Source organism: Hibiscus syriacus, unplaced genomic scaffold (genome assembly GCF_006381635.1).
Source record: "Hibiscus syriacus cultivar Baekdansim isolate YM2019G1 unplaced genomic scaffold, ASM638163v2 tig00117000_pilon, whole genome shotgun sequence".
NCBI lineage: Eukaryota > Viridiplantae > Streptophyta > Magnoliopsida > Malvales > Malvaceae > Hibiscus > Hibiscus syriacus.
The window spans coordinates 1,708,539-1,723,982 of NW_024063516.1; the positions used below are offsets into that span (position 1 = coordinate 1,708,539).

A 15,444-nucleotide genomic window follows, 5' to 3' on the forward strand; every position below is an offset into this window, starting at 1 on the left:
GGCATCTGGTAAAACCACTACTACTCATGAAACTATCAAACTTCTTGTACCACTGTCTAGGAGCTTGTTTTAAACCATACAAGCTCTTTTTCAACTTGCATACTAGGTTTTTATTGCCTGTCTCTATGAAGTCTTCTGGTTGTCTCATATAGATTTCTTCCTCCAAATCACCATGAAGGAAAGTTGTTTTTACATATAATTTCTCAAGATGTAAATTCTCTGCAGCTATAATTTTCAACACCAGTCTGATTGTAGACAGTTTCACGACTGGAGAGAAAATTTCATTGTAATCAATACCTTCTTTTTGCTGAAAACCTTTGGCAACCAATCTTGCTTTGTAGCGTTTGCTCCCATCGTGCTCTTCTTTGATCCTGTAAATCCACTTGTTGTGGAGCGCTTTCTTGCCTGGTGGTAATTCAGCTAATTCCCACGTCTGATTTGACATAAGCGAGTCCATCTCATCTTTCATGGAAGACTCCCACTTGACTGAATCCTCCACCTGCATTGCTTCATCATAGCACTCTGGTTCACCATTGTCAGTCAGCAACAAGTAGTACAAAGAAGTCGAATAATGCTGGGTTGGTTTATGAATTCTGGAGGAGCGTCTTAGTTCTGGTGTGCATGGTTCTTCTTGAACTGCTTCAGGATTGATCTGAACATCATTTCCAAAAATCTCCTCAAACTCAGCAAATTCCTTTGTTTCAGCTTCGGTATTGGAGCTACTTGATTTTATGGTTGACATGTCTTTGTACATCACATTTTCATTGAAAATGACGTATTTGCTTCTGATTATCTTCCGATTTTCATAGTCCCAAAATCGGTAACCGAACTCATCACCACCATAACCAACAAAGACGCATTTGTTGGACTTGGCATCAAGTTTGCTTCTTTCAGTAGAATTTATATGTACATAAGAAATACAACCAAACACTCTTAAGTGTGAAAGGTTTATTTCTTTCTTGCTCCAAGCTTCCTCTGGTATTCCACCATCCAAAGGAACTGAGGGCCCACGGTTGATCAGGTAAGCTGCAGTGTTGATAGCTTCAGCCCATAGAAATTTGGGCAATCCGGCATGTATCCTCATGCTTCTGGCACGTTCATTCAAAGTTCTGTTCATGCGCTCTGCTACTCCATTCTGATGCGGTGTCATGGGAACTGTTGTCTCCATCTTGATCCCATTGTTTACGCAGAAATCTTTGAATCTACTGTTTATGTACTCTCCTCCATTGTCAAACCTCAACCGCTTGACTTTCAAACCAGTCTCATTTTCCACCATGACCTTCCATTTTCTGAATGTATCAAAGACTTATGATTTCTTCTTCAGAAAATAAACCTACACCTTCCTTGTAGAATCATCGATGAAGGTGACATAATATAGTGAGCCTGCAAGAGATGGAACTATAGATGGTCCCATATATCAATATGAACCAACTCTAACTTTTCTGCCTTGGGTGTCTTGCTAATCTTTGTAAAACTGAATTTCTTTTGTTTGCCAAAGATGCAATCATCACATAGTCCAACATATACATACTTTAGATCCGGCAACTTCCCTTTTGACAAAAGGGTCTTCATCCCTTTCTCGCTCATATGGCCAAGCCTTTGATGCTATAGGTTTGATTTTTCATCAGCATCAGCGGCTGCAATAATATTCTCTAATTTGAGGTTACATAGAGAATATCAGTCTTCTTATCACGAGCATGATGAGTGCTCCTTTTATAATCTTCCATTCACAGCCTGAAAAGGTTATGCTATATCCTTCTCCATCAAGCTGTCCAACAGAAATCAAATTTCTTTTGAGACCAGAAATATGTCTCACACCTTTCAGCGTCTAGGTGGTCTGGTTTGGCAACTTTAGTCGGATGTCTCCTCTTCCGACGATCTTCAGATTTCATCAGCTAGATGAACTTTCCCAAAATCACCACTGACATAGTTCTCCATGACTTCTCGGCATGGGGTGGAGTGGAAAGATGCCCTTGAATCTAAGATCCATGATTCAATCGGAATGTTGACGCTTAGAATCATGGCATCACCTGTTTCCTCTGTCATATTGGCAGATTTGCTATGCTCTCTTTAAAGTGACCATTCTTGCCACAATTATAGCAGGTAAAACCTTTCTTTCCCATTCTGGATTTCGATCTATCACGATTTGAATTTCTTTCTGAAGTTCTCCCTCTAGACTCTGTGTGCAAGGCTGAGGAGGTTGATGCTTCGATTCTCTTCGTCGAATTTCTTCACTCAATACCAGATCCCGAACATCGTCGAATTTTAATTTGCTATTTCCCGACGAGCTGCTTACTGGTGTAACAATAGCATTCCAACTGTCTGGTAGAGATGATAAGAGAATTAAAGCTCGAACTTCATCATCGAATTCAATTTCCATGGAACTCAACTGGGTTGTGATTGTGTTGAGTTCATTTAGGTGTTGTGCCACTGATGCCCCTTCCGCCATCCGCAAATTGAATAATCGCCTCATCAAATGAACTTTGTTTGAGGCCGATGACTTCTCATACATACTGGAGAGAGCCGCCATAAGACTTGCCGTTGTCTTTTCCTTTTCTATGTTGAAAGCAACATTTCGGGACAACGTCAGTCGAATAACTCTGAGGGCTTGTTTGTCGAGAAGAGCCAATTTTTCATTCTTCATGCCCTCTGGTTGCTTTCCTGATAGAGGTTGATATAGATTTTTCTTATACAAAAAATCTTCAATCTGCATCTTCTAAAAGCCAAAGTCCGTACCATCGAACTTTTTAATTTTCACATTCCCTTCATCTGCAGCCAATCGGTCCCACTCGAATATGACTTTGTTTGGATCGTTTCTGACAAATCTTGTGAACCACTGTGTATTAGAACACCTCCGTTGACAAATTCGTATCGCCGACAAATTTTTTTACTATTCACAAAATTCACTATTTACGTGAATAATAATAAATAGTAAGCTCGCAAAAAATTGACAAAATTCACAACTAAAAACTCTGATACCATTTGTTAGGAAATAAACGAGTAACAAGTAATTTCCTTATAACCAGATTAGTGAAAATGCGAAATAAAAGCGGAAAAATAATACCTGAAATTGATAACAAAGTTCAACCAATTGTGCTTATGTCTCAAGACTGCTGCAGATCTTTTACTAAGAGATAAAATTTACAGGTATTTACAAAACACTTACTACTCACAAGAAACTCTCTAGTATTGGGAGAAAAAAATAATTTGGGATGATTTTGAAGCTAAATGAGTTAGAGTATTTATAATTAAAGCTTAATGATTAATCTTATAAATACCCTAAAGTATACTGTGGTTAAAATATAATTAACCTTATAACAAAATAAAAAAAAATAAATTGATTGCACCGAATTCGGTAGAATTCAGTGCCTCATGCTCACCTCATTCGGTGCCCCATGCGCCCACAATTATTGACTTTACATTTAAGTCGTCAAATAGGATCTGAGCACGAATATTAGCACTAAAAAAGATCCGTAGTTTCACAAGATTGTAACTGAAAATGAAATTTTAGATTTTCAAATCTCCCTTCAACAAGCTTCTGCTAGTAAGGCAACAATGATCTTTGGCCCATGACAAATACATTAACAAAGGCATGACATATGCATGCCCGAGACAAATCTTGATCATGTTCATTTTTCTAATAAACAAACTGATGAACAACTACTAATTGTGCAGTGTCAGATAAACCAACTCTTCGATCACATAATGAATGAAGAAATCAACAATGATCTCCCCTAAAGAAGCTGCAAACGGCTATGTCACATACAAATTAAAAATTTTGCATGCATCATGAACCATTCCAGTTCTACTTCTTGTTCTGCTTACATCACTCAACTGGAAACATGCCAAAACCATCCCTGTGTTCTCCTGTAGGAAAAAAACAATCCTACGAACAAAGCATTCTCCTAACGGATGGGGTGATATTGAGCGGATACTCTCTTTGGAGGCAACTTACGCAAGATGTACAGAACTAGAGCTGAAGGTAGGATCTCAACCAGCTGTAATTTTATCAACAAAAGCGCATGTTTAGGAAGACGTGAGAATAGGACTACAGAGTAAACTGGATCGTGAAATACCATGTAATAGATCAAGTTCAAAACTGGATGATCCAAAACATCAAGTGACACATCCACATCAAAGGCAGATAAATAACCTGCATTTAGATAAATTAGTAAAAAAAAAGCACATAAAGCAGTAGGAAAATGTCTACCAAATAAAAACAAATCAGTGGCACAATGTTTTTTCCAAATGATTGATATAAAGTGTTTTGTTCCTCAATTGTTGTCAAGCTAAAACAGTCTAGGTCAAAGATCACCATCTAACATAACTTGTTTTATGAGAACAGAAATTACTCATAGCATTCAACATTGTGATCAATTATAGCCAGCCAGGACAATCTATGTCAAACCAGAAAAGAGAGAACTCTGGTGAAGCCTGGCCTCATGCCTCCTCTCTCTCTCTCGTGGCCTCATGCCGACCAATTACTATAGCCAGCCAAACCAGAGAAGAGAAACTCTGGTGAAGCCTGGCCTCATGCCCCCCCCTCTCTCTCTCTCAAAGGGCAAATCCACATCTTTACTTACATCAGATATTCAATCCTTCACACCTATTCCTGGGAGTATTTAGTGAAATGGAAACTATATGCGTGTCCTATACATATCATTAGCAACCATGTCAAAAAAAAAAAAAACACCAGGAAAGTTCAAGCTTTCGATTTAAAAGGAAGAAAAACAAATGGAATAAACACATCATGAAGTGTGTAATTTTTCCTTGGAAAGTATTTTTTAAAGTCTTTTACCTCATTTTAATATTTTTTCCCCTGAAAAAAGGGCTAAAAAATACATCTCCCGGAGGTTCCCTCACAGGTGAAGCATGTGGCAGATCTGGTCATGAAGGAGAAAGACTGGAGCGATACCGACTTCTTATCATCTGCAAAGCCACCAACTTGGGTAGCAACTTGATGTTAACGTATAATATTATGATCAAGCAAAAGATAGATGTTGTAAGTTGTATCCATACATGCAGGGGTACCCAGTATCCAAGACGTTGGCTGAAAAGGAAGCTTGGAAATCTGCGGAAGAAAACAACATTGATCTCATTACAGTTATCCCTTCTCTCAGGACTGGTCCTTCTCTCACCCCAGATTTGCCCAGCAGCATCGGCCTTGCAACGGCTTTGATTTCGGGTATTAAATCATAACCAAATGTTATGGCTTTGTAGAACTGCTTAAACAAAGAAGTGAAATATTTGATGGAACTTCAACATTTTGCAGGCATTGACTTCCTCATAAATACTTTGAAAGGTATGCAGATGTTGTCGGGTTCGATCTCTATCATGCACGTGGAAGACGAGTGTCGAGCCGATGTTTTTCTGGCTGAAAAAGAATCTGCATCGGGTCGATACATATGCTGTGCTGTCAATTCCAGCGTGCCGGAACTCGCTAAGTTCCTCAACAAAAGATACCCCGAGTTCAAAGTCACTACCTAGTAAGAGCCAATATGCATGCATTCACAAAGTTCATTTCTTTATGGGAGAATTGTGGTTAACATAGTTTGTTTACTTTTATACCGATTGCAGTTTTGGAGATTTCCCCTCCAAAGCCAAGTTGAGCATTTCCTCGGAGAAGATTATTGATGAAGGATTTTCGGCTTTAAGTTTGGGATCGAGGAAATCTACGACCAAACTGTGGAATATTTGAAGGAGGAGGAGCTGCTCAAGTGAACACTTCTGAGAGTACGCTAGTGACTATGATGTTTGTTTGCTCAAGATCTATGTTGTGTTTCGGCAGGGGCGGAGCATAGTGAGGACCCAAAGGGGAGCCGGCCCCTGTTAAATTTATATTATTGATATAATTTTAGTCTAATAATATATTTTAGTTTATGTAAAATAAATATTTAAATTAAAAAATACAAAAATTTATTAAATATTTAATCAAGTGGGATCGAACAAAGAACGATAACCCCGTGTTCTCAAAATTTTTGGTTTAATAACAATTTAAGTTATTGTAAGTCTTAATATTACACAAATTAAGTATTATCTTTTGAATTTTGAGTTTTTTTTTATATAAATCTAGGGTGAATATAAGGTAATATATGTACAAAGAACGCTCATACTCCTACATGAGCCGTGCTCGAACTCGAGACCTCAAGGATAACAACAATCCTTAAATCACTAAGGTTGCTTAGTTCATGTTGAATTTTAAGTTTAAATATTTAATAAATTTTATATTTTTTTAAATAGTCTAATATTTCAGTCCCTATTAATAATTAATTATGATTTTGTCCATATGTTTCGGAATAACTTTATGTTCTACTAATTAAGCAAAAACTATCATTTATTTTTTATTTTTTTGACTTGTCTATTATACCTTTAAACTCGAAGCATATCTCAACTCTTTAGTGGGCTCAAAGCAAAATATTACTTCTATATGACTTTGCTGCGCTCAAAACAAAGCATAAACTGTTTGGTTATTAATACTGGTGAGCAATGGACAGAATCAGATCGATAAAAGAAATTGAAAATCAATTCAATCAACTAGCACCAATCAAATGGGCCCTGGTAAAAAAATTATTGTTATTACTTAAGGATTCGGGTTCAAGCAATATAGATGTTAATGATGTAAGTGTTCAATATCAAAAGGTTGAGAGTTATATTTGAACATATATTACCTTGTACTTGCTCCAGATTAATAAAAAAATAAAGCAATAGTTGTCGGAACCAAGTGATCTTCCTTTGTAATTAAAAGAATGATTGTTATTCTTAGAGGTCTCGATTTTAGCACTAACTATTGCAACGTATTTAAATTTTCTTTGTCAAATGGTTGAAAGCCTTTAAAATTAATATTGCCACTTATAATGATCATAGATTAATAAAAAAATTACTTCAATAAAAAAATTATAATAATTAATTTAATTCATATTGCTAATTGATTTAACAAAATTATTTTTTGGGGGTTTTGGAGAGTACTATTTAAAATTCAGGGTTGACAATAGTTTTAAAATATAGAAAGTTACTATATAAAATTTTATCAAGCTCATTTTGCAAATGAAACAATTTTTTAGGATAAATTACATATTTAATATCAACTATCGCTTTTGTTATGTTTTGGTCACTTAATTATTTTTTATTTCAAAATTATATCTAATGTTACGCCTTAGTTTCATTTTAGTCATTTCCATTAAAAAATTAACAGAATTATTGATGTGATATTTTATAATTTTTTCAATGATGGCATTGTATTGCCTTATGGTGACACATCAATATCATTGTTAATTTTTTAACAGCGGTGACCAAAATAAAATTAAAATGTAATGTTGGTATGATTTTGAAACAAAAAATAAATGGGTGACCAAAACAGAACAAAAGTGATATTTTGGGTATGAAACTTGTAGTTTACCCAAGAAATTATGATTTTTGATTTTAGGGTATATTACGTGTCTAATACCTGAACTATTAGTTTTTTTTATATGTTTTAGCAGCTACACTTTCAATTTTTTCAAAATCATGCATAAAATTTAGTTTTTGTTTAATTTGAAAGTTAAATTTTTAAAAAAATGAAAGTTTGGTCACTAAAACTGACCAAAATTGATAGTTTATGTACTAAAAGCGTTAAATTATTAACGGTGGGCATTAAAATAAACAAAAACTAAACGTTAGGTATGAGTTTTAAAAAATTAAAAAAATTTAGGTATTAAAACAGATTAAAACAGATAATTTAAGTACTAAATATGTAGTTTACCCTTGGTTTTATGCATAATAAAAAGAGAAAATAACCTCAGTGACCAAAAATCCTAGATAATATACGATTTTGACCAATTTTTTTGGATTTGCGAAAATGACCAACAAAATCGCAATGCGATCTCTAATTCGCATTGCGATCTCCACTATCGCAAATTCGCGTTGCGATTTTTCATTTCGCGTTGCGATAGTTGAAAATCGCGTTGCGCTTTTCCATTTCGCGTTGCGATTTTCCAAATTCGTTGCGATAGTTAAAAAAAAAGATTTTGTTTCTTAAGAATTTTCTCTAAAAAAATAGTATCCACGCGGACGTGTCGAAGACATGTATGACCACGACCACGACCACGACCACGACCCGACCCGAGACGGACGACGATGGCGGCGCGCGAGAGTTCCCCTTGTTCTCTATCACTCAACAAAAAAGTAGGAAAGCCAAGCCTTAAATACCATTCCCAATAGTGTTTCCAATACTATGTGGGATTGAGCATTACCAACACTTGTTTCCAATACAATGTGATTATTCAGGAAACAATTAACAATCATGCACCTTAAAACAACTAAATCAGCAACTAATTGCATTAGTATTATACAATTAAATATGTCATAATTAAAATTCAATCTACAATCAATCATGATTATTACAATTTTAAGCAAAACATTCAAAAATAATATCACTATTTAAGGCTCAATCTCACATAGTATTGGGAACAAGTGTTGGTAATGCTCAAATCCCACATAGTATTAGAAACACTATTGAGAATAGTATTTAAAGCTTGGCTTTCCCACTTTCTTGTTGAGTGATAGAGAACAAGGGGAACTCTCGCGCGCCGCCGTCCGTCTCGTCTAGTCTCGGGTCGGGGTCGGGGTCGGGGTCGTGGTCGTGGTAATACGTGTCTTCGACACGTCCGCGCGTATACTATTTTTTTAAAGAAAATTCTTAAGAAACAAAATCTTTTTTTTAACTATCACAACGAATTTTCGCAACGAATTTGAAAAATCGCAAAGAATTTGAAAAATCGCAACGACAACTGTAGACTATTGCAACGCGATTTCAAATATCGCAACGTGAAATGGAAAATCGCAACGCGATTTTCAACTATCGCAACGCGAAATACAACGCGAATTTGCGAAAGTGGAGATCACAATGCGAATTAGAGATCGCATTGCGATTTTGTTGGTCATTTTACAAATTTAAAAAAAATGATCAAAATCATATATTATCTGGATTTTTGATCACTGAAGTTATTTTATATAATAAAAATCTTAGTCTGGGTCTTCTTTGTTACTTTTCTAGGTGGGAAAAGGAAACTACAGATCCAGCCCCCCACTATAGATTCTTTTTGCCAACTCTCGAGCTCCATGGAAACAGAAAAAGACAGAACTCGATCCTTTCGTTTTGGTCAACAAGAATGATCCCAAGAAAATAGAAAAGCAGAATGCCCTTGAATAGCGCGCTTCATAGAAATTACAATACAAATAGTCGTATACCCGTTGTTTCGAAGCTCGAGTTTAATATATCCTGTTTTCCCAATGAATTTTGCAATATTATTTTACAAGGGTCGTACACATTGAAGCTATACGTTTTTAGTTTGACAGTATCATAGGAGGAAGTTATTTTCTTCCTTTCTCTTTCATGGTTTCATCTTCCTTTTTTTTAAGGTGGAAATACCAAATTCTATATCCAATTTTCAATGCAATGCAACTATGTAAAACAACATATACCACCATAGCATCACCTTTCTTTTTTGCTGGTTTTCAGTTTTCAGTTTTCACCTTTTGTTTATCTAAAAAATGCAAGCCTGCTGTGATCTTGTAGTGGATGTCAACGGTGAAGAGGTCTTTACAGTAAACAAGGTAATATCAACTCCTGTAGTTTGTTCATATCAACTTCAAGTTTTTTCCGGTAGAGAAACTTCAGCTTCTGTGATTTATTTTCGTTCACTTGAAGTCAATTGTGTTGCCGTTTTCTGTACTCTATGCTTCTTTATTTCTTCTGGGGTTTTTTTATAAGTTAGTATTAATTTCACCAAGGATCTTGGGCCCTTGGCCCCTCTTCTAGATTACAGAAGAAACAGGGCCACTCATAAATTTATTGTTGACGGTAACTTCTTACCACACAAATTCCTGTCATTTTTGGGGTTCATCTGTAGCTTCTTGTTGAGTTGGTAACCACTTGGCATTTTTGGGTTAAAAATGTCATAAAATGTTTCTCCTTTTCTCTACATATCATCCTACTATGTGCTATTAACTGCCCTTGAATTTGTTCCTAAATGCAGAGAACTTTTGCATCTTCCTCGAAAAGATCGCCAAATTGTTAGGTGATTTTATGGATAATACAGGGGACCTGAAAGTAGTATTTGATGACTTTCCTTAGGGAGCCGAGGGGTTTGAGCTCATAGAAAGGTTTTGTTATAACAACGGGAGAACTAACTCCTGCCAATATAGTCTTACTAAATTTTGCAGCACAATTCATGGAGATGGATAGTAAAGGCCCCAGACCTAGCTTGTTGAACCAAACCAAAAGGTCTCTAGATGGCATTAGCTTCTGGTCATGGTCTGAGCTCCTTGTAGCTTTGAAAGAGTGCCAAGATTTGCTTTCTCCTTCAAAACCTTCTCTAATACTTGACAAAGTCCTGGATTGTGTTATAGTAAGGCTTTTCTCTCCTATTGTTGCAAGTCCTTACACATCTTCCTCAGAGAACTCAAGTTTCCGGTGTTCACCTGATACAAGGAGCAGCAATAGTATCAGAAACAATTCCTCTCATTTATCTTGGTGGTTTGAGGATCTTCTGTTCTTAAATATTGATTTGATTGATAAGGCAATGAAAATGATGGTATCCCAACATTTTGATCATGCTACAATAATTAAGTTCCTCTTTTGTTATAAAAGATCAAGATTTTTATTGCCACCCCAAGCTAGAAGTGCAGAATCATGGAGGTCATAATCAATTTGCTTTCTTTGCTTTATAGGAGCTCCCTTTCTTGCAAGCTCTTATTCAATATATACCGAGTGGCTTCGAGTTTGAAAATTAGCAGACATTGCAAATCCATTTTGGAAAATCTTATTGGTTTACAACTAGATGAAGCAACCATAGATTTTCTGCTCGTCCCATCACCACAAAAGAAACATTACATGTATGATGTGAATCTGCTTGAGATTTGTAAATGCATTTCACAATGAACTAAGTCCTTGCTTATCCCCGGTTCGATTACGAAAAGTTGCTAGCTTGCTCGACTCATACCTTGTGGAAGTTTCAGCAGATCTGTACCTGAACCCTGCAAAGTTTGCAGCATTAGTCCTGCTGCTGCCAGACTCTGCAAGAGAATCCCATGATAGGCTTTTTCAAGCCATAGACATTTATCTACAGGTACTGCTATCAACTTCTAAATATTTTCCCTTGTTATACAATTAATTGATTTGCACAAAATCTTATAGCAAACCTGATTCTCTTATTTTCCTTACAAATGAAGTATTGATGTTGGTAGACTATATTCCAATATAAGTTGCATGCCTATTTGTTAGGGCTCAATTAATTCGGGCTTGTAAATTTTAAATAAATTCATTGGATACACAAATGATCAGGGAAAAATTTAATACTGATATTATAGATGTTAAGTTAAGTACTCTGCTAAGTCTAATTTGATTGCTCATACTTGAAATAGATATCTTAGTAGTAGTTAGTATTGGGATAAATGTTCATCCAACATCTAAAGTTTGTTGACTGATGAAATTTCTGAACCGATTCTTGGTGGAATATGTGAAGCACAGAAAATAAGAATCTGTAGTGCACTTAACTATGCGAAGCTCTCGACAGATGTATTGTGAGACTTGGCTCGGAGCTCGAAATTAACTTCAAGAATAGCCAAACAAGGTTTCCTTAATCGGCAATCCAAGCTTGAAAACTTAATTGAACGCCAAAAACATACCAACGCCTTTAGTGGTTCCATCTCCACGGAGGAAAGTATCAAAGAGAGAGAGAGAGAGAGTTCCAATCAAGTCCTTGTTGTGTATGCAAAACGATTCGGTGTTGCAGAGAAAGCTGAGTAACTTGATGTAAAGCTGCAAGGAATGCAATGCAGGGTACAAGAAGGGGAGAAGTTTTGTGGAATAATGCACGCTCAAATAGGAAATATTCCAAGAACAAGATTATCCAGCCTTGGTAATAATGCTAGATTCTTACCAAAGCTCTGTTCTTGAAAACATACTCTTGCCTCCAAAGTCTTTTATAGTTTGCCCCTAAATTGTTTTTGAAAATATCTGTACATCCTGAAGCCAATTAATGTAAATATAGATTGTTTTTGTTGGAAGTTTTTTTAAGAGTGACCAGCGGATTGAAAATTTTTGTATTTGATGATGTTCAATTTAGTTTCATTTCTAGATTAAGGTTTTGCTTTCTTTTGACATTCTATAAGTGAAAAATGAAAAGAAGTCAAAAAGAAAGCTCTAAGTTCAGGGTCTTACCAACAAACGAATAGCAACAGTTTGTAGAATGTCAATGAAATTTAGTTAACAAAGGAGTCATTGTTGAATATCTCAAAATCCCAAATTAGTCTCTAAATGGTCATCATCAGTGGCCACTTTTATCATATATTTCCATGAAAGTCAAGTGCATCAGATAGAAAATTGCTGCCAGCTTGTGGCAAACAGAGCAATGCATTTCCATTACTGTTTAATGAAAGTTCAGTTGTCCTTGTTATGAAGCTGACGTAGTAAGCATCTTAAACAGAAGTCAAAATAAGCCGCTATGATCAAATGGCAGAAAGTATCGAAATTGCATCATCATCTAACTGTACTAAAAACAAAGTGTTGAAGATACCAGAAAAATAGAGAAAATGTCAGTATCTATGTCCTTTGTTAACCCAATAATGCGAGAGAGAGCGTTAAGAAAAATAAGGGAGGTTTCTAAAGGAATAACCATATTGAGAGACTCTCTCACAGCCAAGGCAGCCTGCGAAGTATGCGGCGAAGTGCACGCGTGGTTACGGGGAAAGCTGATTTAGGAGCCCCTACGCCAAGTTGATTTTTGTAAGCTATATGACGTCTAATAGTTAGCCATCGGAGTTCAAGTTTCGATACAATGGTCGTGTCTTTACCTTGGAGAATGAGAATTAAATAATGGCCTAATGATTAAAGATAAATGAGGACATCAAAAGATGGACAAAATACAATGGCACTTCCAATATACTATTTTTTTCTTTTTGGAAAGTGCAGCAACTCAATGAACCATGGCTTGTGTGAGCCACAAATGCAACGGTTGGTGGTTGGGTTGGACCGACATCCATGAAAGATGCAGTGCCATTACTCTTTTAGATACAACCGCTAACAATTTTGATATTAGTGATTTTTTTCTCTTCAATTTACTAATTTATGTGCTGCTGGGATCATTAATGAGTGCCAAGTCAAAAACGATATCTTGTATGTTGTATCCAGGCGTTGAATTTCTTATATTTTATTTTATTTTTAAAATATAGTCACATCTTTAAGTTTATGAATTGATAAACGTATGATTTTAAAATACCCTATTTTATATCGTTATCCGTTTATTAACTAATGATATTCATTCACATAAGGGTCTTTGCCCCAAAATGAAATATTGGAGGCCAAAATGCGTATAAAAAAAAAGAATATAGTCAATATGACTATTTGTTCAAATGTTATGGATTTTTTTGACATTATGCCAAAACAAGCATATCCTCTTTTAAAATGGTCATTGTTTGATTTCAGCCATTCATCTTGTCAAAATATAATAAAAGAATAGTTACGTGGAAATTGAAAAAAATAATTTAAGAAATACCATGCCAATATCGCTGTTAAATTTTTAACGGTAGGCGATCAAAACAAAATTAAAAAGTAACATTAGGTATAATTAAAAAATAATAATAATTAAATGACCAAAACAGAAATAAAGTAATAGATGAGTGACTAAATAAGTAACTTACTCTTTTTTTAATTATACGTGAACTTCTCAAATTTGGAGCCTGTACAAGTTCCGCTCCTGCCCAGGCTCAGCTACGGGGCTGAGTTTAATTAGGTGTTTGAATTTGACTTCAAAATTTTAATTTATTTAGATTTTTTTGTCCAATTAAATACCTAAATTTGGTTCAATTAGGAGTTATTCAACTTTAGATTTTTTTTCCAAATAGGAACCTAAATTGAATTTCATTTGAGTCAATTTTTTAATAATAATATTTGATTAAATTCTTAAATTCATACTTCTAACATAAAATCTTATGTATGTTCGTACATTTACCAAAGCAATGAAAGAAAATCATTAGTTGGCTGCTGAAATCAAAAGGAAATATCCTGTTTAATTAGATTTAGGTATCGAATTCATGCCGAAGTAAATGGGTGCAATACAACGCAAGGCCCATCTCTTCTTTGTTTTTTTAACAAATGTGGAACCCCTCTTCAAGCCCCCCCCCCCCCGCTGCAGCATAGAACTTTCAATCCCTCAACCGTCAACACACAATCACTATGGCTGCTGTACCAACCAAGCCCAACTCCAACAATTAGAGATTGACCGGTAGTTGCCCCTACACCTTGTTTTCTTGTCTGAGAGTGACCGGGCGAATTGTAACGAAAACTGAACGGAACTTTAAAAGGGAATTAAGTATAAACTATGATGTGTATTGACAAATATCAGTAGTATTTATGTATCAGTTCGAGTACTTATAAAGATTAGGTTCATGTTCCATCATGTCAGACAAACACAGTTCAAGAAAAGCCCAAATATATATATATATACGTCCATGATAATAATGCATGGTCTCCCAAGTGAAATTATTTAATGTGGTTAATAATAAACAAAACTAAATCACTCCATTGTTTAAGTATAACCATTTGACCAAATCTTATATTATATCAGCAGTTCAACAAAACGCGTTGGTTTATACTCGTTTTATTAATAAAATATACCAAGGGATAATTAAAATATAAAAGTTGTTCTCGTCTTTAATCTCTAATCGGCTGGTCGATATCCTTGTGTCATGAAAGATACCTTTAATATGGCCTAGGCAAACTGAAGTGAATTTGATAGTTTGTTTCCGGATTGATTGAATCTTATATTGTTAACAACATATTATTTGACTTTCCTCGAGCAACCGAACTAAAGGACATCAGGATTATGGGGTTTCAACATTAGACTTATTAAGGGTCTGCTAGATTATTATATGTGTTAGGTTAGTGTACAGGAGCAGTTTAATTTAGCCTTGTTTTGTGGGTCATCTGGAATGTTGTTGGAGGCAAGCTGTATTGACCCGTTGAAAAGGATAAGTAGGTATTGTTTGGCCTAAAGCTGGTAATAATATATATATCTCACACAATCCTCCAATCTTATTTCTTCGTTCTTAATTGTCTCTAATCTCGACATGACACAAAACAAGCAATTCGTCTTCATCATCATCAACTGGCTAATTGAGTTTTTCTTTTCACGAGGTAACAAATCAAAAATGTGAAGAAGCAATTATTTCGTATGAGAAATGGACCAAGTGGGAAGAAGCGTGTGGGAAAAAAACTTGGTAGGGCTTCTTTAGCAATTATGACTAGAAGAAAGAAGAATATGAAGAGAAAAGTAGGTCCAAACCACTTCATTTTACCATCTTCAAAAGTATTAATTTTCGAATTTGTTTTTTTAATGTCGATAGTATGTAATTTTATATATTATAAATAAATTAGGTAATAATATTTTTTAAAAATCAATATTTATT

The 15,444-nt window shown here is 35.3% G+C and overlaps 1 protein-coding gene and 1 pseudogene across 1 annotated transcript; both read left to right on the top strand.

Moving 5' to 3' along the window:
* The first annotated feature begins 4,878 nt into the window (after positions 1 to 4,878).
* Positions 4,879 to 5,701, top strand: LOC120194692 (anthocyanidin reductase ((2S)-flavan-3-ol-forming)-like). Its single transcript, XM_039196928.1, has 4 exons — positions 4,879 to 4,949; positions 5,026 to 5,185; positions 5,273 to 5,486; positions 5,578 to 5,701. Exons 1-4 carry the CDS (start codon positions 4,890 to 4,892, stop codon positions 5,696 to 5,698), a joined length of 555 nt encoding a protein of 184 aa, XP_039052859.1. The 5' UTR covers positions 4,879 to 4,889; the 3' UTR covers positions 5,699 to 5,701.
* Positions 5,702 to 9,468: 3,767 nt separating this feature from the next.
* Positions 9,469 to 12,041, top strand: LOC120194691 (annotated as a pseudogene).
* Positions 12,042 to 15,444: the final 3,403 nt, after the last annotated feature.

What these genes read in the sequence shown, in the direction of transcription:
- LOC120194692 (XM_039196928.1), top strand. Translation starts at nt 4,890, where the DNA reads ATGAAGGAGAAAGACTGGAGCGATACCGACTTCTTATCATCTGCAAAG. An exon ending in CTGCAAAGCCACCAACTTGG is followed by an intron (nt 4,950 to 5,025) that starts GTAGCAACTTGA and finishes CCATACATGCAG; the next exon opens with GGGTACCCAGTATCCAAGAC. An exon ending in TGCAACGGCTTTGATTTCGG is followed by an intron (nt 5,186 to 5,272) that starts GTATTAAATCAT and finishes AACATTTTGCAG; the next exon opens with GCATTGACTTCCTCATAAAT.